The 23,626-nt window shown below is 45.6% G+C and overlaps 1 protein-coding gene across 8 annotated transcripts in view; it reads right to left on the bottom strand.

Moving 5' to 3' along the window:
- The window catches only part of LOC126543125 (histone-lysine N-methyltransferase PRDM7-like), a 111,181-nt gene that overhangs the window by 3,596 nt on the left and 83,959 nt on the right, over positions 1-23,626 (bottom strand). For 2 of the 8 annotated variants that reach the window (XM_055062257.2, XM_055062258.2), the window contains 6 exons: positions 17,433-17,507; positions 13,267-13,398; positions 9,303-9,404; positions 5,940-6,029; positions 5,090-5,160; positions 4,385-4,570 (listed from right to left, as the gene is read on the bottom strand). In XM_055062257.2, the coding sequence (XP_054918232.1) occupies positions 4,385-4,570; positions 5,090-5,160; positions 5,940-6,029; positions 9,303-9,404; positions 13,267-13,398; positions 17,433-17,507 (656 nt within the window). Of the gene's footprint in view, positions 1-4,384; positions 4,571-5,089; positions 5,161-5,939; positions 6,030-9,302; positions 9,405-13,266; positions 13,399-17,432; positions 17,508-20,451; positions 21,903-22,240; positions 22,599-23,626 lie in introns of those variants that run through there. The other 6 variants (XM_055062254.2, XM_050190271.3, XM_055062255.2 and 3 more) reach the window with 6 other exon arrangements.

Here is a 23,626-nt window from a genome sequence, read left to right as displayed (position 1 = left end):
AGGCTAACAGAAGTGAGACATGACATTTGGAAATGCAGGAGGACAAATAAATATACGCAAATCACAGTAGTCTAAGTTATTCTCGCACTGGCTAGAGAAATACAGGGATGCGTGACAGAGATGTTGCAACAACCTGTCTAACACTCACCGTAATTCTCAGCCGATCTTACGTTCGTATACGCGAAAATCTTACCCGATAGATCTAGTGCTACCATTCAATAACGTGATCCAGCTCATCTTACGCTTGCTAATTAGTAGTCATAATTCAATTACGCCTTGTAACATCCTTGTACCCTCGACTGTGTATTCTGTTCCTTATGCCAGTTTTGTCTTTGTATTAAACCTACAGATAATCCAGCAAATGGGGAGATAACAAAACAATGTTGTGTAAGCGTCTGTGAGAGGTGGCGTTTTCAGGGTGTGATTGGGGGAGGGATGTTCTGGACTAAGCTAGATGAGCTGGGGTTCTTTATTATGTGCCTTGAACAACTAACGCGAGGCCTTTCTGCGATGCGTCCCCATAAGAATGTGGTTGCTGCTGCTCTGTATCAAACCCTCTACCTCCTGCTCGCCAGTAAAATTTCAGAAGGGTTGAAATCCGGGCTAGTTGGTACACACTTGAAGGAAAAAACCAGTCCTTTGTGTTTTTAACTGGTTTTTTTCTCCTAAAATTCCAGAGCTAAGAATCAAGCACGGGGGGTGTTCTACCCATGATTTGTTTCAAATACGGCGTGTCATTTAGAAAGTCTTATTAGACTCAGAGAACAAGATTAACTCGTAAATCTACACTAAATCTAATCTCAAACGTATGCCAATCATATTGTATTCTATCAGTCGTTACGTGTTTCCTTGCTTCCTCAGTGTTTTCCTTCATCGCGCATAAGGACGCGGTTATACACGATAGACGTGGGCGCATGTACTTATATAATTTTACGTTCCTTCAAACTAAAGCGCATGGGACCATTGTTACGGAACACAGCTTCAGGTACTCCTCCAATGTAGTCACACGATTAGATAAATGATCTTTAGGTTTTTGATATCATACTCTATTCTGAGCATTCAATAGGAGTCTCATGTTCACCTGTATTTTGTAACGCTCTTCAGATGTTAGTCACCTAGAGCCGTATATTGATAGACATTTATTGCAAAAAAAAAATCAATGCTCCTCCGCTCTGTAAACAAGGATGACTAGCGAAGCTGTATATGTGCGCTCTTTAACGGCAAACTGTACTTCCGCCGCGGGTCGACCCGGCGTTGCACTATCTTCGGTATGTGTGCAGGTATGCAGAGTACTTAACGCCTCCTTCCCCTCCGCCGTGCCTCTGCCCCGTATTGCACAGGCTTAGGGATCAGCCCACGTACGGGGAGTGTTTTGTCTACACACGAACACGATCCTGACGGACTAGCCCTTAACACCTTCGCTGTAGCTTCGCTATAAGATTGGTTACGTCTTTGTATTTATTAATTATTTAATAATGACAATGACGAACGGGGGAGCCCAGCCACGAGCGCGTTCGCGCGGTAGCACCAAGGGGCGCCGTGAGCCAGCTGTGGGAGAAGACAGCACTGGAGTCAATCCTGAATATGATAGCTTTCTGTTGACACACGGACACAATCCTGGGGAAAGTAGCCCTTAACAGCTTCGCTGTGAAATGTCACAGGCCTGCGCAGCACACTCAGCACCATCACAGGGAAAGCTGGAGGATGCTCGTGCCGAAGTCTCCTTGCGTCGTTTTCACGAAAACGAACTGAACTGTCCGCCCAGCGCCGACGGTGAGCTGTCACATGTGCTGCACACTGCACAGTGGTCCGGAAAGTCCGACGTTGCCTGGTAACAGCCGCGCGTAGCTGTACGATTCGCTTCTTCAGCAGCGGTTCGTACCATAACATGTATCGACAAAAGCAAACACACGTACCCAAGCTACGCGGCGCACCTGTCACCTCCGTTGACAAGTGGCACGATATGGTGCAACTGCTACATGCCGCGATGCCTGGTGGAATACATCGCAACTGCAATACAAAGTTTGCACATATGGACGCCACGCGGCGCGCATCTCACATCGCGTGACAAGTGGCACGATACGATGCAACTATTTCGTGGCACGCCACCTGGTCCTCCTCAGTTCTTCCGTACTTTGCGGTGTTCTCTTCAACGATGTTGCCTTATCAAATATCTCGCATACAGACCTAAGTGCTGACCAGCACGACTAGTGCTTGAACTGCATTTTGGAAGACAAATATATTGCACTCAGGTAAGAGTGGTCGTTTCACACGGCACCTCTGATTTCTTGCAATCGTGCCCTGTATTTCTACTGCGCTTTCACCCTGCGAAATCGGCTTTATAGTTGCTTATATGTGAGCGCCACAGTGGTGCATCCAATTTCCAAGCCTGTATATGCCAATACGTGGCGTTGCCATACACGTGCAACACGTAAGTGTTGTGCTATGGCAGGTGTAAACGTATTGCGTGCAAGCGCGTGCCGGTGGTGAAAGACTGGAGGAGGGACAATAAACATGCTTCCAGGATCCATTGTGAGCCACGTCAATAATGCATTACGCCGTCAGACAGCATTGCCTGAATTTTGTGTTCCCGAAAAAAAATGTTCAGCTGATCTTTGGCTTTTTCGGTTTCGAGCATTCGAGAAGTACGTATCTTTTCTTTTTTGGTCTTCAACTGTGCGTCAGTAACCTACACAGATATGATGGGACAACGAACAAGATCAGATGCATACACATCGCCGAATCTGCCCACTTTTGGTATTTTTTTTCTTGGATTCATTCTCAGTGATTTTTATACAACATTCGTTCTTGAATAACACTGTGGTGAAGCGTATCTAAGAATCCCACGAACAATGCTAGCAAGGAAATCATAGGAAAAATTACTTATACTTACTAACTCAATTAAAGAAAGGATAAAGTAATCGAAAGGAAAGTGAATGCAGAAACAACTTGCCGCAAATGGGGAACGATCCCACGTCTTCGCATTACGCGTGCGATGCACTACCAATTGAGCTATTGAGGCTCCGCTTACCCGTCCACTTTCTTGGGCATTTATGTTTCCTAATAGAACCCAGGGAGTGTCAGCCAGCGCCACCACTCAGAAACGTTGGCGGTGGATGTGGAACATCCTTTCTGCCGCAGGCGGCACGAGTACAGGAACTTTTTTGGGGTGAAGGCTACTGGTCAATAAACCCACATATGCTACCTGAAGGTATTAGTGTTGCCGGATTCAAGACCCTCGTTATGTAATAAACGATGAGAAAGGGGGTAAACTTAGGGGCCTGATTTTTTTAATCACATCAGAAGCCAAGAAAACATGACACCAAGGAAAACATAGGGGGAATTACATGTATTTACTATTTTATTTATTGAAATAATAAATTAATGAGGATTAAAGTGAATAAAAAACCTTGTCGCAGGTGGGGAACGACGCCACGTCTTTGAAATTCACTATCTTAATTCTTACTTCAATTAATAAGTACAACTAATTTCCCCTATGTTCACTGTATTGAACCTGAACCTAAGTAGTGAACTCTCGGAAAAAAGCGCGCCACTTTCAGCATTGCAAATGCCGATGTTTTCATTCCCACTGTCTCCAATTCATAATACGCCAGTGTAGTTTTGGCTCGTAGACTTAGATTAGAGCTGTATCATTTTTTTTACCTCATTTGTAGCAATATGGCAAGGCATACTTGACTAACTGTACATATCATGGTCTCTACATTAAAGTTTCTGCATTGCGTTTCATTCTGAGAGTATAGAACTCAACTATAGTGAATTCTACGCCGATCTATATGCCGGTAATTCAACCCACCATATTATGTTAATTAGCAGAAAACCATAACCACAGCGCCAGCTTGTCGAAACCGGCGATGAAGCAAATGACTGCAAAACAACTTCATAACTTTTGTAAAAAACGAAATGTAACAATTAGTGCCTATCATGAGCGTGTACGCATTTATTTCGGGTAGTGGATATTGCACGCATGCCTTCCCCTGGGCAACTTACTCCGAAAACTGTAACCCTTCCTATTTTTTTTCTTTTTCTTTTGTTTAGAGCTCGTCATAAATACCCTACTGACAGTTTTATTTATGTAATATCTATTTCTACCGACGGAGGAGAACGCAGCAGCTTGAAATTGTGGGTCCCATTCACTCCCGTTATTCGAAGGCTGCACTCCTTCTCGAACTAAGAACTGCTGATTTTTTGGATACATCGGATGTATCCTCCCTTTCGAATAGCGTTTTGTCATGCCGAAATAATCTTATTCTCTCAACAGCGCAAATGGTCGTCAGTTTGCGTGTCTCACCCTTTTATATCGTTAATTTTCAGCAGTTTACGCCTGGCGCAGATAAAGAATAGTATTGACGCGCGTTGAACATACCTGGTCAGCAGCTTCACTGTGGTCACTGCCTTTCACACTGGAGTGGGCGTAGGGACCGAAGCAATGACCCTCGGCAAGTGGCACCACGGTGAAGATTCCAAGTTGGGCTCCCTTAATCTTAGAACGGAGAACTGCGAGGCCCTCGGGCAAACTTTTTCTGGCTCGCTCGAAGTCTTGGAGTGGCACCTGGTATATAGAGCTGTTTTTTTTTTTCTCTCATGGTGATACTGTACATAAATGTTGCACATTTACAAAGACTCACTGAGGGAAGCATAGTTTAACAGTTATGTGAGCTGCAGAAAAGAAGAGTTTCTCGACGTGGGAACACCTCGCGTGTGTATCGCCAAAATTGTGACAGAGGGCGCTAGTTGTGTATAATTCCAAAGTAGCAAATGTTAGGCACCAGACAGAAAAAGACGAGAGGAGGGCAAGTGTAGCACATGCACTTTCACAGTCTCCAAGCAGCATGCCTACAATTCCTGAACCCCCTGTGAGTCGCTCGAGCTTTTAGCTTTTACAGCCTACAGGAGCAAAAACTCAAGGCAGTGTATATGTTGACATTGCATTTGTTACCCCTGCGTTTATAATTGCCTGTACAATTATTAGCATATTTACAATTTACTTGCTTGTGAACAATAACGGAGAGCGCGTAAATGAGCCTACTGGAGAAATTAGCTTTAATGAAGAAAAGTTAGGTTTGCTTACCCGTTTGATAAAAAACGATGGTCCGTGAGCCGGGCATTTAATAGGTTCTTCAAGAGAACAACCGTCGTTGCCTGCGCAGTGATGTTGAAAGCACAAAACGTGAACCTTGAGGAGATGGTTGTAAAAGAAAAGGCGCCAGAATAGTTCAGCAATCGGCTTGGCGGTTTGGAACTCTAATTTTTTCGAAACTTCAACTGTAACTTCCGCTGCCCCGGCCTCCAGCAGGACGCACTAGTTCTATTTGCAACTGTTGTCCAATTCTTCGTCAAATGCAATGAGTTGTGCTAAATATAACCTAGTTGTGCCGTTCCTCGTGTCCCTAGTGAGAACTTCAGGGATTTTTATTTTCCGTGCGCAGCCTACGGCTACGTGAAGTCACTTACTGGGTGAACACATCTGTCAAGCGCAGGATATGTTCAATGGTTGTAGTAGGAGGGTCTTTCGTATCACGTGATGAGGTTTGGCAGCTTAGTTGGCAGTGGAATCGAGTTGGATAGCGTGAAGCTTTATCCCATGAAATATGCATGATGTTATCTGCAAGGCATGTCATTTGATAGCGAAGAACTATGGCGCATGACTCTTATTCTAGCTAGCAGTATCTAGCAAGACGTACTCGTCAAAGCAAGAAGTGGTTGCGTAGGCGGATGTTTGTGAATGGCGTAGGAAACACTTCGACACAAAATGCACAGTATCCACAAACGCACTGTGTGGATTTGTGGATACGCGACGCACACGCCCAACCCTTTTGTGCGTCCGGTCTTTTTCACTGTTTATTGCTTTTGCACCATTTACAATTATGCATCGGTGCGGCCTCACCCAGTTCCTGATGTTGCCACTCGCTAAAACTTACTCTTTAGCGGATCGTCGCCAGGCGCTTCGCTCTCGATGCGCATTGAGGGACGTATTCGAGTCGACCAGCGCGTTTCGCTGGCTTTAGTGGCTGGAAAAATTGAATAATATCGGTGTCACATCCTCATAAGTGAATACCACTTAGGAACATGTTTGCATTTCAAAAGGGTTCTTATTACACGATAGTATGCTGCTGATGCGAAAAACGTTTTTCTTGTTAAATAATTCATTTAGGTATCGAATACAGCATACCCGTCTTTGTGTAAAATGTCCCCATCTGCTTTTTATCCTGGTCGTGACAACCATTAATATAGTGGCACCGGGATTAGGGCGCGATTCATTGTGGTAGTTTCAACTACTGATACTGTGTTTTTATTTTGCGTATCAACTAGCGGCAATCGAAAGACACGTAACGGGTGCTTTTTGCTGTCGTTTTCAACAACCAAATGGTCGGAACTAAATTGGTGATAGCTTTTAAGAAATGTGGCAACGGTATGCTAAAATAACTGCTACACAGTTCCCTATCCATCTATTTTTTTATCACAGATGATTATTTTACGTAATCACCTATGCGTTTCCTTGAATAGGCTATAAAAGCAAGCTCCCCAAGTAAGTGCCGCTGAACTGAGGAGCGTATATAGGTGATCTGGTAATCTGAATCCCAGACTGCTTCTGAAAGTGTCAGAAATCCGTAACGCGAAATTCGACTCCTAGCGTGCTAAGCACTGATGATGATATCCGTTTTACAACACGAGTCATGCTAGGGCAGGTCACCCCATATTGAATGTCCGCCCTCTGGACATAATTGAGTTGCGAATGTTTCGCTATTTCCAATCCACATTATTAGCGGCGTCTAGATGCGTCTCCGATCTACGTGGGCAAGTGAAATATGTGGCTCGATATAGCTTGCGTTTTGAGCCACACTGGCAATGCTCGGATCTCTTCGTGTTAGCTTGGCTTCGTGCCATGGCTGAATAGTTCAGGGAACTATTTTCCTGTTATATGTCACGGCCTCACACACCCGCGTCTAGCCATGCAGCCTGTCCTTAGGAGCCGACTCAAGCCTCTAATCTACCTTTTGCGCGTGAGTCCGCTCCCCAATAAAATGATTATTTCCAAACAATTTCCAGGGTGGTCCGCCGATCATCTAGACTATTATACGGTCCCCAGCCCTCCTTCCTTTTATGTTGCTGCACTGTGTACGCCTTGTGTTTCGAGGTATCTCACTCGCATCTGCGGCAGGGCCTGTCTCATCTGCTGCACCAGGCGCGAAGTCCACTCTTGCCAGCCCGGGTACACCATACACAAATTCTGATGTGCCTTCAATGCTGACTACATGACAACTGACGCCACCAGAGCCCGGGTTTTCTTCACAAGCAGCAACAGGCAGTAGACTTTCACAAGCACTGTGCACTTCCCTGCCACAGATGTCCGGCCTGTAGAGGCTTTACAGTAGTAGCCCAGCCATCTGGTTCATTCAGCTCGAGAGTAACTTCTACTTCAACAGCATGTGTGAGCAGCATCTCCACTGTCTTCTAGCGAGTGACGAGCTGCCAAATGACCTTCTCTTGGAGCTTCGACTTCCATCACTCTCCCGCATCTCCGACTACCTGTGGGAGGCCGTGGTTGCGCATTGTGGCATTTCCGTGCTCGCACCAGGCCACAAAGCTCCGGTTACTAGCTCCACCGCCACCGTAGCTCTCCTCTGTTCCACTGCTGTTAGCGGACTCATCCAATTTCGATGCTGCAACCCCGACCTCTGCAATCTCAACGCTTTCCTCCCCGTTTTTCACGAATAACCAACGCGACGCGCAGCACGCGCAAAACTACTGCGAACAAGCTCTACCCCAGCTACACCAAGAAGAGTTGCATGACGCCGCCATCGACGTCTTCAGCGAAGCTCGACGCTTCATTGACAATTTCCTTGGACACGCGCCCGGCTTTTGCCAACTTGAATCTGATGGTCGAGGCCCGTCAAGCTGGGTGCGCAGAGGCCGACGTCTGACGACACTCTGCGCACACAATTATTGTGTGTGCACGCTCTGCGCACACAATAAATGCCTTCGCGTGATACACAAAGGCATTTTTCGTCTGTCCACGGCTAAGTCGTCGACAGGAGGCGCGGCACAGAACAGCGCCAAGCCACTTACACGGATGTGACCGCGACGTGGTTCCGTGCCCCCTTCGGATGAGTGCCCTATCTACGACGAGGGCGTCTGCCTCCTATTCACATTTGATGACTCGGTACCACAGACAGGCTGTCCCCAGCACAATTCTGAGACTCGACCGACGGAGAACTGTTTGTACCCTTCTCTCTGCCTGATCCAACATCTCCCTCACCCGACTGGACTACCCACTGCAAACGCTCAGCTGACACTGATGTGTAAAGTCCGTGTTTTACTCCGTACGCTAGCTTATCGCATACCTTCTTTCCATCAAACTGCACGCTAGGAGTGGGGGCAGGAGTGTAGCCCGTGTGGAGGCGAGACAGTCGCATGCCGCCCGCCATGGTAGAAGATAACGAACCACCAGCGCACGAGAAAACGGGCCAATGCGTCCATCTTCATGGAACCCATCCACCAACCACTCTTGTGAACCAAGGGCGTCATGGTCGATCGGTTACCAAAAATTTTGGCCATCGCGGCTTCCTCATCTGGCCACCACCCCGCGTGCATAAAAAAGTAAGATACGTGAATCATTCGAAGTGTTTACTTGAAATTTAACGCAAACTGATCTAAGGAGGTGTGTATTTGTGTGCCGCGCAAACATTCTTTGGTGATGACTATAACACGAATTATATTCTTAACATCCCGAGTTATGAGAGGAATCGGTAAATTTATGCCTAGCTATAATTTTGGTATTCAACAATTCGAGCGCACGAACACGTTCGAATAGTGAACATTGTACGCTCTTCTGTTGTGTCGAATTTGCGTTGGTGTTCCATGCGTGCATGCGAGTGCAAAATGCCCACAGTTTAGGCTGAGCCTGCAGGTTCAGTATAAAGGATATCAAAACGAGCAGGACCGTAGTCATTCTGACAGCCATTTTTCTAGCGATTGTAAATGTTGTTTAGCCTCTATATTGTGATTTATACTGCATACAACATCGACGTTTTAAAAGTGATACCAACCTATCACGCATTTTAATGTTTTTGGTTCAGCATGGCGAAGGCGCATATATTATTTTCGAAGTAAGCAGTGACGAAAATAACCAATTTTATTTCAAATCATTTTACATAGACTTTTGAGCAACCTTGCGTTGTAATTATTGTGACAGATGTGACATAGATTACGATGCTCTGAATGGAAGCACCAGCTCGTCTTTCACTCCCAAGTAAAACAATGCAAGCTGTCATCTTACTTACTCGGAGCTTCCTCATCCGAAACGTCTTCACTCTCCGCGTACTTGATGCGTTTTCGGTTTCTCTTCGGGTAACGTGGTTCGCTTGAGGAGCTGCTTTGTGCGTCTGTCGTGCGAAACACGAAGTGGTGATTATGTGGTATTGAATTGAGGATATAAAAATATGTCAATCAATCAAACAAGTGTTTGTTATAATGCCCCAAAACAGCTACGGAGCTTTCGTGCTGGTGCACTTAAATAGTAACACGCAAGACAAAGGGTATAGGGAAAACAAATTTGCTCTTAGACCGAAGAATGTGAGATGGAGAAACAAATATGGAAACAGAACACAAGGAGGCGGGTGTGAGAGCGAATTAAACATAAATCATGATTATTTACGTTATACAAAACACAGGGAATGCATTCTGGAATATCTCAATACAGGCACAACGCTTATTGGGTGTCTCTTTTTTTCTTTTGTCAAGCCAGAGGACAGTCTTTAACGCAACATGGCTGTGCAGAAAACTGGGAATGTGGCTGGTATACTATTCCGGCACGGAAAATTGCACATCATCAATGCAGGACGTCATGCACCACCTAATACTGAAAGATAAGCTCGGATTTATTACGTCCTTACTTTTAGACGTGTGAGCAGAGGTATACTTCAGAGGACTGGACTGTAGTCGGCCCAATGATAAAAGCAGTGCTTGAAAATAGATATTAATTTATTCTGGATGCTAGTATTGCGTTCAAAATTTCCAAGCTCTACCCCAAACTACAGGGGCATGCTCTATTGGTGGAATCCACACAGTAGAATAAAATTTAACAAAGGCAACACGAGAGTCAAAATCGTGCGATATACGACAAACGATTCCAAGAGCACGACGGCCTCGTTGCTTCGCATATTTTGCACGTGAAAAGAAGCTTAGCGTTTTGTCGAAGTACAGATCTAGATCTCTCATTTCAGCGACCCTGGGCAGTGGAGCACTCCGCAGGGTGTATGAAAATTACAACATGTGTTTTCCGCGTATAGCTTGATACCATAGTTTGGAAGACAATTATGTGTAGCGAATTTTTTTTGCACTACTTTCAAGCTGAAAAACATGACTTTTTTGGTGGTCGATGCAGCCGTGAACACTGCTCACATTCTTAAATAGCTTGAAGTCGTCAGCACATAGAAGGAATGAAGGGTGTTGAATTGCTGAAGAAATCTCATTTGTGACCAGTAGGAAGTGAAAAGGGACAAGACGAGACCCTTGAGGAACTACGACAGTGAGCTCATAACTTACATATCTCTGTCCATTAATGCCACCAAAGCATGGTCTATGGCTTAGGTAATAAAATACACGGGAAGTTATGAAATAAGGCATGTCTATTTGAGTGACCTTTGTGATGAGGAGCTCATGGTTGACCACATAATATGCTTTACTTAGGTGCAATTGGCCCGTAGTATCGACCACACTCGAAGTATGTGTCATAGGTGTAATGAAGTCCTTTATTGTGGAGCACCCTGATACAAAGTACTGACATTTATTTATCAAAATGCTCTAAGCACTGAAAGAAAGCAGGAAACGCAATACAGATTCAAGCACTTCTGACGCAGTGCACAGGACAGATATGGGCCAATGGTTAGCAACTGCAGCACTTCCAGCATCCGATTTGTGTATTGACGCCACTCGTGCCACATTCCAAGCGTTTATAAACATACGAGACATTAGGCAGCTGTTGAAAATGCTACACTGTGCAGTGCTGTGATGCAATGCCATGCTGTTCGTCTATCGGAATTTCCTAAGCAATGAGAGAAAGCAGGGAATGCAATAGCGAGTAGAACACCTTACGTGCAGCGCTTGGAATGGATATAAGCTAGTAGTAGTAACTGCACTTCTGAACAATGACAACATTGTAATTAATGTTGTTATTGCTCTTAATGTTTTTTTTATAAATTCATCACCACATCTAAGCATGCAGTGATTGTGGGTCATCTGGGACAGCACCCTACATTGACAAAGCAACACTGAAACCAACTCCCTTTTGGGCATATGCGCGATAATAGGCTGTGTTTTTTTTTGTTAGTTTGTTTGTTTAAGCCTCACCAAGTGTTCAAAAATCACCTCAGGCAGATCGAACAATTCTAACGCTGCAGCTAAATTACTCAATAAAGCGCGCAATGTTTTCGTAAGCAATCAAATGCGCAATTGAATAATTAACAAACTGTTACTACTTAAGTTTGTTTACGACCTATCTCATGGCACATGTTCCAATTTCCGAAATGTAACGCGCTGAGTAAGCAAGGTATATCGACTGAGAACTGATTTTCACAATGGCACTGGTGTCGAAATGTGCGCTATGAAACTTGCACTAAAGAATGTCTGTTGTTCCACTTACTTGTTTTAACAACATGCTGTTTAGTGCATTGAAGCGCAAACGTAACTGGAACGCCAATGTACTTCGTCGCACACTTTAAAGACGAATGTCTCTAATTTGCAGTCATCACGAGAAACGGAGACCTATATTGCAAAACTATTCCAATTTGTTTCTGTTCCAAACCCCAGATGTCAAATTTATGTAATCGCTAACGCAAGCATCGGGGATAAGACATAGCGTTGTTTTTAACCAAGCAATAAAACTCTCTCCTCATTTATAGGAGGTCACTTTTTTTGCTTTCAAAGGAAAGGGCACTGCCTACAATGACAGCTCTTATCTAATTGGCTTACAAGAGGCGAGGAGCACACAGAAATGAAGAGGGTTTCATTGAGGCCGAGCTAGCTTAGTGAAAGTAAATAACCGGATGGTAAGGATGAGGCCGGCATCTGCGCTTGTCCCGCCTCCCCTTGCTTAGCTTACGGTGCCTATAGTCGAACATCGCTACGGCGTGGAACATAAGGTTAAATATGGCGCTAAAACCATGAATTTCCAAAAAAAAAAAACATGATTTACCAGAGCGATTTCGTACACGTGCCCGAAGGGCTCGACAACGTTACACTGCTGCCTGAGAATTTTATTATACGCAAGTAAGTTCATTCTCCCCGGTAGCGCCAAGTAGGCAGTACCACAGCGATCGGTAAGCAGACATCTACTCTTTTCGTAATGAGGCAGTCCTCGGCTATTCCGTAAAATATATCGTTTGTGTCCGGCACATTATTGCATCTTCAATTCATACACGTAACTTTCACGGGTATAGCCGTACAATCGGAAGGAAATGTTTTTCTTTAATGTAGTGTCGTCAAGCATGATAATGTCACATCATATGGGAAGTTCCCGTGATATTCTTGAAGTCGCATGACAGACAGACAAAGTGGGGATGGCCCAAAAGGTTTTGACGAATAGTGGAAGGCTAATTCCAGAAATGCAAAACAAAACAGTTTGTAATAGCTTTACGTAATAGCACCCACGCCCAAGTGGATACGCCTTGTGGACTCACGGGCTATAATTCGTGAATTGCAATATGAGTAGTAATCATGTTTATTTAAAGAGTTAATTCGTGTAATTTTACTAATTATTTATTAGCGAAATTCTTCTTTCTTTTAGAAGTAACGTTCGCTTCATCGTGTAATCTAATTTAAGGTTGAGAACTAGTAGATCTGTCACTGGCGATTGTCAAAAATTTCGTACTACTAAAGAACACCTGGTATGTTGCCTCGATACGAGAACATAAACACGATGATCGCTACACGCTCATATGAACGTACTTCCCAGAAACGGCAAAATTAGTTGGATTTCCGACTATATGCAGTTACTCTCTTTCGCTGACCGAAAATATCATATCATCACCGCTGACAAACATATGTTTTTGAACCTACTCCTACATACGTTGGTACGTATATTAGGTTTTCTGAATAAAACAATAGGCATCTCACATATAAAGACCAAAAAAAAAGAGTGAACGTATTCAGTTGGTGCAATTGTGACCGTTTGAGGGGAGGGTAAGCTGGGTAAAAACAGAGCTAAACTGCTTTAGTTAATATTAATATTGTTATTCACCTGCTTACCATTGTTTACCGAGGCCTTTATTATTGTCGCCTTTGTCCTCTTCGATCGCCTCACTGGTGCTTCCCTTGGTGCTCGCGCTTCAGGTTCTGGGTCTCTGGGCCGGCGCTTTGTTTTTTGGCCGCTTAAGCCCCCTGCGTTAGCCGTGCATAGCTTATTTGGGTATATTTATAATTTGTCTTTCATATACACTCTCATTATTATTAACAATATAATCGGAGAGATAATTTGGTCATTAGTTCCTTTCGATTGCTTACGCAATATGCAAAACCTGAAAGAATGCTTCCCCACACACACCATCCGCCATGAGAAAGATGGTTGCGACCTCCAGCTACAATAATTATAATGCGTCAGCATACGGATTAGTGACGTTACACCTCCCGTCCTTTGATCAGCACGCATTCCAAACTTTCAAAACACGTTTCTCAGATTTAGCTTAACCACTAGTTAACCCCGGCCATATTAATTAACCAAGCAGATTTTTGTTAAAGACTGTTTCTACAATATTAGATATGATGCAACAATTAAAAGCTTTATTTCGTCCGATAGAAGTATTACAGGACATCTTAGCTTCATCCCTGCGCCGTGTTATGCCAAAAATAATAGTAACAAATGCTCGCAAAGCTGTACACAAGAATAAAAATTGAGGTTTAAAATTAACTAAATTTTTCCACTATGAATAACGTTCCTGAAACAATGTATTACTTAGACGGAAAGCATCCTTTGCTGCTCCATCTTATCGTAATGGTGATGAACGAGTGACTATCGACAATGCTGAGCAGAAGCGCTATCCCTTATTAGTATATTAAATTGGCTAGAGGAGCCACAGGTGTTCAGAATATTTACCCTCATATTACAGCGTCGTCCTCATTTCGCCACTTTGGTAGCAAGAGGCGAAAGCAAATCCCATAAAGGAACTACCATCAAACAAATATTGCTGATCCAACGACGTTCTTCTCACGGATGCGGCAAATATTCAGCAGCCCCCATCTCAAGATTACTCTCGACGGTAATGCGCTCATCATTGAGTCAATATAGCGACACAACTTACTGCTGCCATCGAAAAAAGTTATGGATGAGGCGTGTACTGCAACCGGACTCCTCCTTCGCACTCCCCTAAGCACATTCGGCGCAATCTAGAGCCGCAATGCTCGGCGCGCCAGTACGTGCGAACGCCGGGCAATGTTGATTGAAGAACGGCTCATGGCAAGTGCTCTCATGGCACAGCTGCCTTCATTGAAAACTCATTGAAAACTCATTGAAATGCATTCAATGAGTTCATTGAAAAATTTTTATTGAAAAGCGGCACGTACGCAGTTGATTTGCTGTGCGACCTTCTAAGGCATCGGGTTTCTGTCATTGAGAAGCCCGTGTTACGTGGGTTCGATTTTGCCCAGCAACGGAGAAATTGAAAAGATTTTTTTTGTCATGGTAGAGCGGCATACGTCTGTAGGCACATACCCAGGGCCCCAAGCTCGCGTCGAAAATTCGCAATTGAAGACCAGCACAGACTGATTGGCACATACCCCACTGCCCCGAAACGATGTCAAAGAATTTCATTGAATAACGGTACATACCCAGTCCCAGATCTACAGTGACCCTTGTCTCTGGGAAAGAGGTCCGTCGAAAAGCGGTACGTATGGGGCGCTCTAACGTGAATCCATTGCAGAGTGTTTCTTTTCCATTTCTGCAATCAGCCCTCCTCGACTGGCCAAGAATATTTCGGGCTGCTCTCCCCTTTGTCTGTCTGCCACGCGACGTTATGAACACCGCAAAGGCTCCGTGTACCCACTGATATAGCATGATTAGACCTAATAAAAGCAAATCATTCGCTATTGCACATTTTTTTCAGCTTCAGCACACCACCACTAGTTCGAAAATTGTTGGTCTGCGCCCACTTCGACTTTCTTACCACGCGACTTCACAAAACGACGCAAGCTCACTACGTCGTAGTAATGGTTGCGGATCAAACATGCGTTAGTTTGCCGAGCAAAACCGAATCTTTATTCCAAAAGTAAACGAAGATGTCGGCCCACTGATTGCTTTGCCACTGGCTTAAATGGGTTAAATGTTGTGTGGTGCATAGTCGAATGATTAGAGAATCGGGCTACTGTGTTTAGGGAACATGGTTGGACACCAACCGTCGGTCCCCCTTCAGTCACTCAGTGTGTGGCAAAGTGAACGCAAGTGCTGCTCTTAGACTCCCTCTTTCCCGCAGACACGGGTCCCTCTATGTGCGGGACGCGGTATGTACCGCTCTTAAACGAAACGCTCTGTCGCCGGCTTGGGGCACTGGCTATGTGCTAATGGATACGTGCTGGTCTTCAATGAAACTCTTTCATGCCAGCGTGAGTCACTGGGTATATGCCAGTAGGTGTGTTCCGCTGTACAACGACAACTTTTTTTTTTATTTCTCTCATGCTGGGCAAGACCAACCACACATCACAAGGGCTTCTCAAGGACAGGAAGCAGAGGCTTTAGCAGGTTGCGTCTTAAATGGACTGGATATGTGCCACCTTCTAATGAATGTTTTTCATCTAAATGCGTTAGCGAGCTGCGCCATGGATGCACTCGGTATGTGCCCTTTATAATGAATCTCTCATCAAGTTGGGCCGCAGAGTATGTGCCACTGAATGTACGGCAAGCGTGGTAACAATACTCAGCATTAGCGTGCACTGGTGTGGCGCGGTTCTTAGTCAAAGTGGTTACGTGCGGACTTCTCGGCCGCGCCACCAGATGGCCCAGCGTGTCCAGAAAGAAGCACAGCAAAGGTATGATTAACATCAAAAATATGTGTAGAATAGCCTTCGTAATTGGAAACTAACCAAACATTGGTATGCCGGTTGGCTTTGCGAGCGCATGGCAAGACCGCAAGTGGGGCAGTGTGGGCTGAGTTGGGCCTCTTTCAAAGTCAGAGAAGCGCAGAGTGAAATTAGTTTCGAGGAAAACCTCAGGAGCGTGGCTCAAAATAAATACCGGCCAACGTGTACAAGTATCTGTACCTGAAAATTGTGGACACAGAATGGAGGACGAGGGCGAGGTAGTTGATGATCAAGGGCAAATGGACAACCAGGAGACATCAAAAAGAAATGAGAGAAAAATGGACAGTTAACTGGGTGCAAAGACCAAGAATAGGAACAAAAATGACAATGGAGGTTTACAAGAATGGGAAGGGAGAAATTAGAAGGGAAAATCTCCACCATAAGAAAAAGCGCACTGCCGTTCTCTTTGAAGCTCAAGCTGGTTGCCTCAGGAAAAAAATATACCTGCACAACTTGTGAAAGCACTCGCAACAGCATGCGGCATGTGTATGCTGCAGCAAAAATCTGACGACTACTCAGCACATCCTAATAGAATGCGAAGGAATTCGCTCAGCCAGACACGTAGGTGAAGTATACCTACCTTAAACACTTGGATTTCAAGCATCAACCGCTCAGCAGTCGAGATAAGCAAGAGACGTTTAGAGTATTGGCGGAAAAAAAAGCTGGAAAGAGACTGATACGAGCGGATCCGTTACAGGCACAAGTAATAGTACAGGGTAGATAAGTTTTCAAGAAGAGAAAAATATTAAGGAGATGTATAAAAAATGTTGGAATGAAAATCAGTATACCATACATAATTAACGCAAGCAGACTACGTGTGTTATTTTCGTTTTCTCGTGCACACTTGAGAGGGTGGCTGTTCTTATTTCATCGTAGTCTTGTACTTACTCTGTTTCTTTCGAAAAAACTGTTAGTTTCGAGTAGCGCCCGCGTTTGTCGTTTTTCTTTCTCGTCTACATATTTTTGCACACTTTTTCGTTAATATGGAACCCCAACAACTCGCCCAGCTCACAGTTTTCATGAACCTCATACATTAGTTGTTTCGACCATGCCATTACGTTCTGCTGCTAAATTGATTCAATGATACAATCGATTCAATTACTGTCGGCAGTCATATTGAAATGGGTTCTGCCGAGATGATTGTATCCTTTGAGTGTATCAAGCTGAACTCTGTTGCAAAGCAAATAATAATCGTGTTTCAATCGGGCAAGTTTAGAATCTGAAAGCATGCTAGATCCTTTACAGGTACTGAAAATTCCAGGTACTGAAAATTCCAGTTGGCTCATTGTAACAAGCGATTCGCTGTATGTATTCCCTAGACCTGATTGACTTATGAATCTACCTACCGGCCTTCGACTTTGCTGGAACGTTACGAGCTGCAGGCTTGGGATTCATAAACTCAGGAACTGGTGGCTGAAGACCTGTGGTAGTAAACAGAAATAATAGTTTAGCACGTTGACGGGCTTGTCTTTTAATTGAAGCTTTTGCTACCAGCTATTGCTACTATTTCCGTATGAGGACACGATGCGGAAAGCAAATTATTTAGAAACGAATTGCATTCGTGGTATTTTTGTTAAAATTTCAGATATTACTTTGAAGCTTTTTTCTTATTTCATTATCACATGAGTGCAGGCAACGTGGTGAATGTTCCGTAAGTAACAGGGTGGTACCTACCTTGGCAGTTCCTTTACAAGGGGCATCAAATTATCACGCCCTGCATGTAACGGTTTCTAAGCACATTCATACTATCGTTAAAATAAGATTTGATTCGCCCAAGAAGAAAAAGATATTGATCTCTTACTTCAAACACACACCTACCCTAACCCTGCCGTCTTACACCACTGTTACCCAGGGTTATACCCGACTCATGCGTTTAAAGTGGGAGGACACAGAGCAACGCTGCGACACATTCTTTGGGAATGTGCGGGCAACAACGGTACTGAAACAGACACCGCTCGCGACGCGTCCATAACCGCGCCCGTCATCAGCGTACGGGAAGCCTCAGCTCGCCCCTTCCCAACACCGCCCGGCTGCGGGGGCTGCCGGGGACCTTCTCAGTCGGCGTCGCCAGTGCTGGGAGGTGGCTCTCAAAAGTTCGGAGCTAAAAAACATGCTCTAGGCCATCCGGCAAGCCGAAGATATCGCCCGAATTCAAGGAGCTCGAGCCACCACTTGAGGTCACCACAACCAAAACTGCCCGGACCATTCTTTTTAATAAAGTTTATTTTGTTCTTATTCTATCATTCAGTGAAATCGCGCATAATGCGAAACTCAAACGTGTAGTCTAAGAAGCAGAAACAGCTAAGTTGCACTAGCGCACGTACATGACCATAATTGTGCACAGCGTATTTTATTGATTACAGCAACAATGGCGGCGATAACAAGCACGCGAAGCTTATCCTTGCTTCCATTTACCGCACCCAGGAGGCTACCAGCTATCAACGGTATATCCGACATGTCGGAGGTTGCGTGTGTGATGAAAATGCATCGTAAGTCTTCGGACTACGTCATGCACGTGTGCCCAAACACATTTTAAAACAAGCCGGGCACGCTGCCGCCGGTGCACAACCACTGAGTCAGATTCCACGACGCTTCCAAGCATTACCCCCTTTGCTACCCTAATGGGTATCCGGGTTGCGAGCTATATTTGTTACGGAGTTACTTAGTAATAAAGAAGTTGTGCATAAATGTCCTCATTGCGACAAATATAGGTTATCAAGAGCACCGTTCCTTTAATAAAGCGAACGTTTCTAACCTTTATATGCCTGTCTGCCTAACCAGGCAATCGCAAAACAACAAAGTATCGCCATCTCGCGGATTTGCGTGAAGACAGTTGCATGACGTACGTACAGGGGACATACTTTCGGTGTAGCCCAGCATAAACCACGCTTGTGATAAATAAGCATGTCCTTCGTGTTGTTTTCAAGCTTTCTAGCTTGTCGCATCGCACATCAATTTCATTGCACATTTGGTTGCACATGGCAGAGTGTGCACGCGAACTACTATTGGCCACCTCAAAAGAAGGGAACTTGAACCTTTAGCTGTAGCCTGATTGCCTTCCTTCAGCAGTACCTCGATCAAAGTGAACGTAAGTTTGTGTTTATTTTCTTGTTATGAGGCAGAGGGTTCGTAGTTGCAAAATGGCCGTCGCACGTTACGACGGCCATTGTAACATATCCACCTCCGCCAAGCAGCGTTATACGGAAGGAACATGGCGGTTACGACGAGTGTACCTGAGTTTGTTTTCCACGTGGGGAGTAATCCTCTGTTCACGGAGTTAAGTCCCTTAGTCATGCATGCGTCATCAAGACGCACCTTGATTGCCCTCCCTGCGACTACTTTCCTTTCACCCTGTCACTCCTGAGCTTGAAACCGCCAAGTGCTTCCAGAGCTTCCTTGGCGCGGCAGATGCTTTACACGCTGAATACGCGTATGACGCAACGAGCGTTTGAGCGAAATTTTTTTGCCGTCATGGTAAGACACAAGAATACAGCGGTGAGAATTGAACTGCAAACGGGTATAGCCGCTATTAGAGTTGAGATTAAGGCGAAGAAATCGAGTTGGACAGGCTGTGAAATGTGCCAGATAGCGGCTTGACCATTATTGTTACGGAGTGGGTGCCAAGAGAAGGGAGGCGCAGTCGACGATGGCATAGGACAGTATGGCGTGATTAAATCAGGAAATATGCACGTACAGGGCGGCGTGAGCTTGACTTGGGTTCTTCCTTCGCCCTTAGATCCCGCGACATTTGAAACTTGCGGCACCATTACTGTGTTAGCCTAGAACAGCGGCAGTGCGAACACGTGATTTAGCTGGCTAGAGCCATTGCTCTTAAGCTGTGGCTGCGATGTGCATTGCTTAACAAGCCCGTCTTTCTCGGCATTGTGATACCACACCCTTCATTGCACCACAGTGGAAGCTCAACGAATCTAAGCGTAGTGTCTTCTGTTGTGTGCGGCAGAGTGGAGGACTGCGATGTACTTTCCTAACCATCGCTCCGCAGTTTACCTTCGCAGTTGACGCTATACAAATGCGGCAGCTGGGTGAGTTCGACACATTGTTTCTTAAGCAAACTGCCCTCGAACGTGTCGTGTACAGAATATGTTTTTCATTAGCATTCACTGCAAATAGTGAAAACATTTACGTTGCTAGTTTCAATAATTGCTTAGTTCTCAGCAGCATTTGTTAAGCCTTAATTTTTTTTTTTTATGTGTATGACAGAATTATCGGCTCAACCAAAGTAAGGCGTGCGAGAATAAGCGCGCAGTGTGCCAACAACGCAAGAAGTCACTCAAGCTAACGCGTTTCATTTAAGACGTGCATCCTTTCTTCTGTATTCTATAACTGCAGTTGGAAACAACTTACCCAGTGCGACCATCATGTCGTAGTTTGCCTTGATGTTGCCGTAGCGAGTCTTCATGTAATCGGGAAGCTTTACCCATTCCTGGTCCGTGAAGTACGGGCGAATCCCTTCCGTGTTGCTGCTTCTCGCCATGTTAAAGATCGAAAAAAAAAAAACTGCAGCGTCACCAGCTGAAAGTGCGCGCCCTACTTGTCCCGAACCCGACCCGACCACCACCGTCAGCGCAGCGTCGATCTTCTGGCTACTTCGTCTTCTTTGTCTTTCTGTGGTAGTACAACATTTGGAGTGCAGTGAAAACTATAAGAGTTCGCCCCAAGGAAAAGCGTTGAAGTTAACGGCAAGCTTCATCGTTGGGGCTGTAGGGCACCTCAGAATAATTTCCCAGTCTCGGAACGCTGGTGTAACGTGGAGCCTGCTTAGAGGCTGCAACTTTCCTCGATGATGCACGAGAAGAGACCGAAGAAACACCGTCGGCGTTGGTCAGCGTCCGAAGAAAGGATTGCATAAATTTAGCTTGGCCTTCACCACGCTGTCGTAGGCGCACAGCTGTTTAGTACGAACGCTAATGTGTGAACGCACGACGCTCTGGGCAGCAGTAGGGGCCAGAAAGCTTATTTAGCTCCGGGTAAGCCGAATGAACAAAGCGTGAAGATGCGTTCACGTGGCTTCGTCATTTATACTTTGGGGCCAAACGCAGTTCGTGTCACGGAAAATCTTGTAATCTCCTAAGCTCGGACCACGCAAGCGCCCATAGTAGTAGAACAGTGAGACAACAACAATGTCAGCAGAGACGGCGCGAAAGCGCTTCCAGCGTCCGTGTAGGTCGTTTGATGATAATTTCCCAAAAAAATCATTTTGCTGATAAATATAAACATGCACGTTCTCAGTACCTTTAAGTATGAACAGGAAGTTATTAAGTGCATGCACAGCAAAGCTGTTGCCGACGTTAGACAAGCGCCACCACCACAAGCGGCGTACGTCGGGCGCGCATGCGCGTGTGACGTAATTCGCGCGCGTAAACGCGTTTTCAGAAGTGCAGCATACATGCCCATTCCTCGAGACCCTCCGCTTAGCGCAAGTGTCTTTTTGAAGTAGTGCAATTTTACAAAGTAAACTACGTGAGAGAATTCTTAAAGTACAACTTACACACAAGCTGTAGACATGATTGCTTCCAACTGTAACTCGAATATATCAGAATAACGGCATCGTCACGTCACCATATCGCCTTTGACGTGACTAAAACGTCATAACGTCACACATGACGTTACGTAATGACGTCATGGTAGATGATGATGATGTCGCCTGATCACGTCACGTGTTGCCTGTTGGAGAAGCAACAAACTGTGGGTTTTTTGCTTTTTTAGCACTGTCCCTGGGAAGGGCCCACATTTCTGCGTGAGAAACGCGCACGCAGGCTTGAGAAATCCGGACCAAGTAGAGGCTAACATCTTCGCTGGAAAACCAAGAGAAACAGATGGCCAGTTTCAATTTTATACCTCGTCAGAATGAAGACTAATTGAATCAAGTGGCGTACCCCCGCCCTTACATACGAAAAGTCAGCGGCTGTATTGCGTTCAGGAGCAGACCACCGTCAGTTGCACTATATACATAACCTCCACTCTACAACGTGACCGGTTCCCACACTTGGCACACATACACTTTTTCCATATTGATACTTCTAATGCTAGAGCATTAAAAATACTTTGACAAATAAGATAACTTATTGTGCAAGAGCGCCAGTATTTAATAGCAGTATCAGGGCCAATATTTTATGACAGCAAATGTACATACGCAGTTTGTGTTGCCATTGGTGGAGCCGTCTTCGCCGTCGTGCTGTTCTCTTATTAATAGCCCATAGGCGGCCCATGAGTGGCGAGTTGTGTCCTCCGGAGACGCGCAGTGCGTTTGGCTGTTGAAAGGATGAAGCGATGTAGACGCTCTGCTCAGTTGGCCGCGTTGGCGGTGCAGGAACAGCATTCTGCCATGCGCTTCTTGCATGAGCATTGTGTGCACGCAGACCTTATCCCCCGTATGCAGAAATGCAACTTAAGTCGAAGCCCTTGCTTGATTATATTTAGATACCGCCTCGCGTTAACGTGCCCAAAGACGCTCACTGCGTTTCCTTCGGCGCGTTCCCGATAGGCGTCACTCAGATCAAGGCGAGCATGGGCTTCAACTTAAGTTTCATTTCTGAATACGGGGGTATATGCACCGGCGTTCCTACTGAGCTGCTGAGTTTACACTGTCTCAGTGGAACGGACAATGAACACGAAGCAAGCATTTCCTAACATTGCACGCAGCACGGAAGACGCTTATTTTCGATGCGAAGGCATCAAATTGCCCATTGAGCGACAAAGCCGCTGGCGTGTGTGGCAGCGAAAGGGCACCTAAATTCCCATTGGCTGCGACGCCACGTGACGAGCGCGCCTCGACGGAGCAGAGTTGGCGAATCAGAACACCCGCTGTCGCGCTAGCGTGCCAGATGTTGCGTGAGAGGAGAGAACATCGTCGCAACGCCACGTCAGCAGCGCGCCTCCACGGAAGAGGTGCGGTGACGCGGCGCAGAACGTCTTCGATGTACGGCGAAGTAGATCTGAGAACGCGAGCATCTGTTGGCTCCAAAATGCGAAGCGGGACCCCGTCCAGTGGCGGCGAGGAGCCCCGAGGAACGTAGCGAAGATTTAACACAGAAACACGAAGTGCAGGTGCGTCAATCCGAAGCAGTGGGGCAGCATCCGATCTGCAAAGCTCGATAGCTTACCTCGCACCAAAATTTGAAAATACTGCTCGCAGCGCCAAACTCTAAGGGCCGCTGAGCGGCGTTCAGTTGGGCATTAGTGATTTCGCATTCACAACTTATAAGAAGTGCTTAGGTGATCTCGGGGTTTTTGTAAGCCTCATCACGTGTTCCATCCAGGTGCGACGTCCGCAATGCCACTGACGACGTTGCGAGATCTGCAGCGTTGCGTGATCTTATGGCCACTTCGCCAAATCCCACGGCTCGCGCTTACAGGGGTGCCCGCGGGACACGGTGATTGGATGAAACGGCGCATTGGGACGCCCCTTCGACGCGCACCGGTGCGATTATCTAACCAAGCGTCATTCCTTTTACAGAGCAGTAGTTTCCTATCGTGTTCTGTCTCTCCAAAACGCTGCACCCGCGTGTAATTAGAACAC

The sequence above is a fragment of the Dermacentor andersoni genome, chromosome 10 (genome assembly GCF_023375885.2).
Source record: "Dermacentor andersoni chromosome 10, qqDerAnde1_hic_scaffold, whole genome shotgun sequence".
Taxonomy (NCBI): Eukaryota; Metazoa; Arthropoda; class Arachnida; order Ixodida; family Ixodidae; genus Dermacentor; species Dermacentor andersoni.
This window is presented reverse-complemented; position numbering and strand designations above follow the sequence as displayed.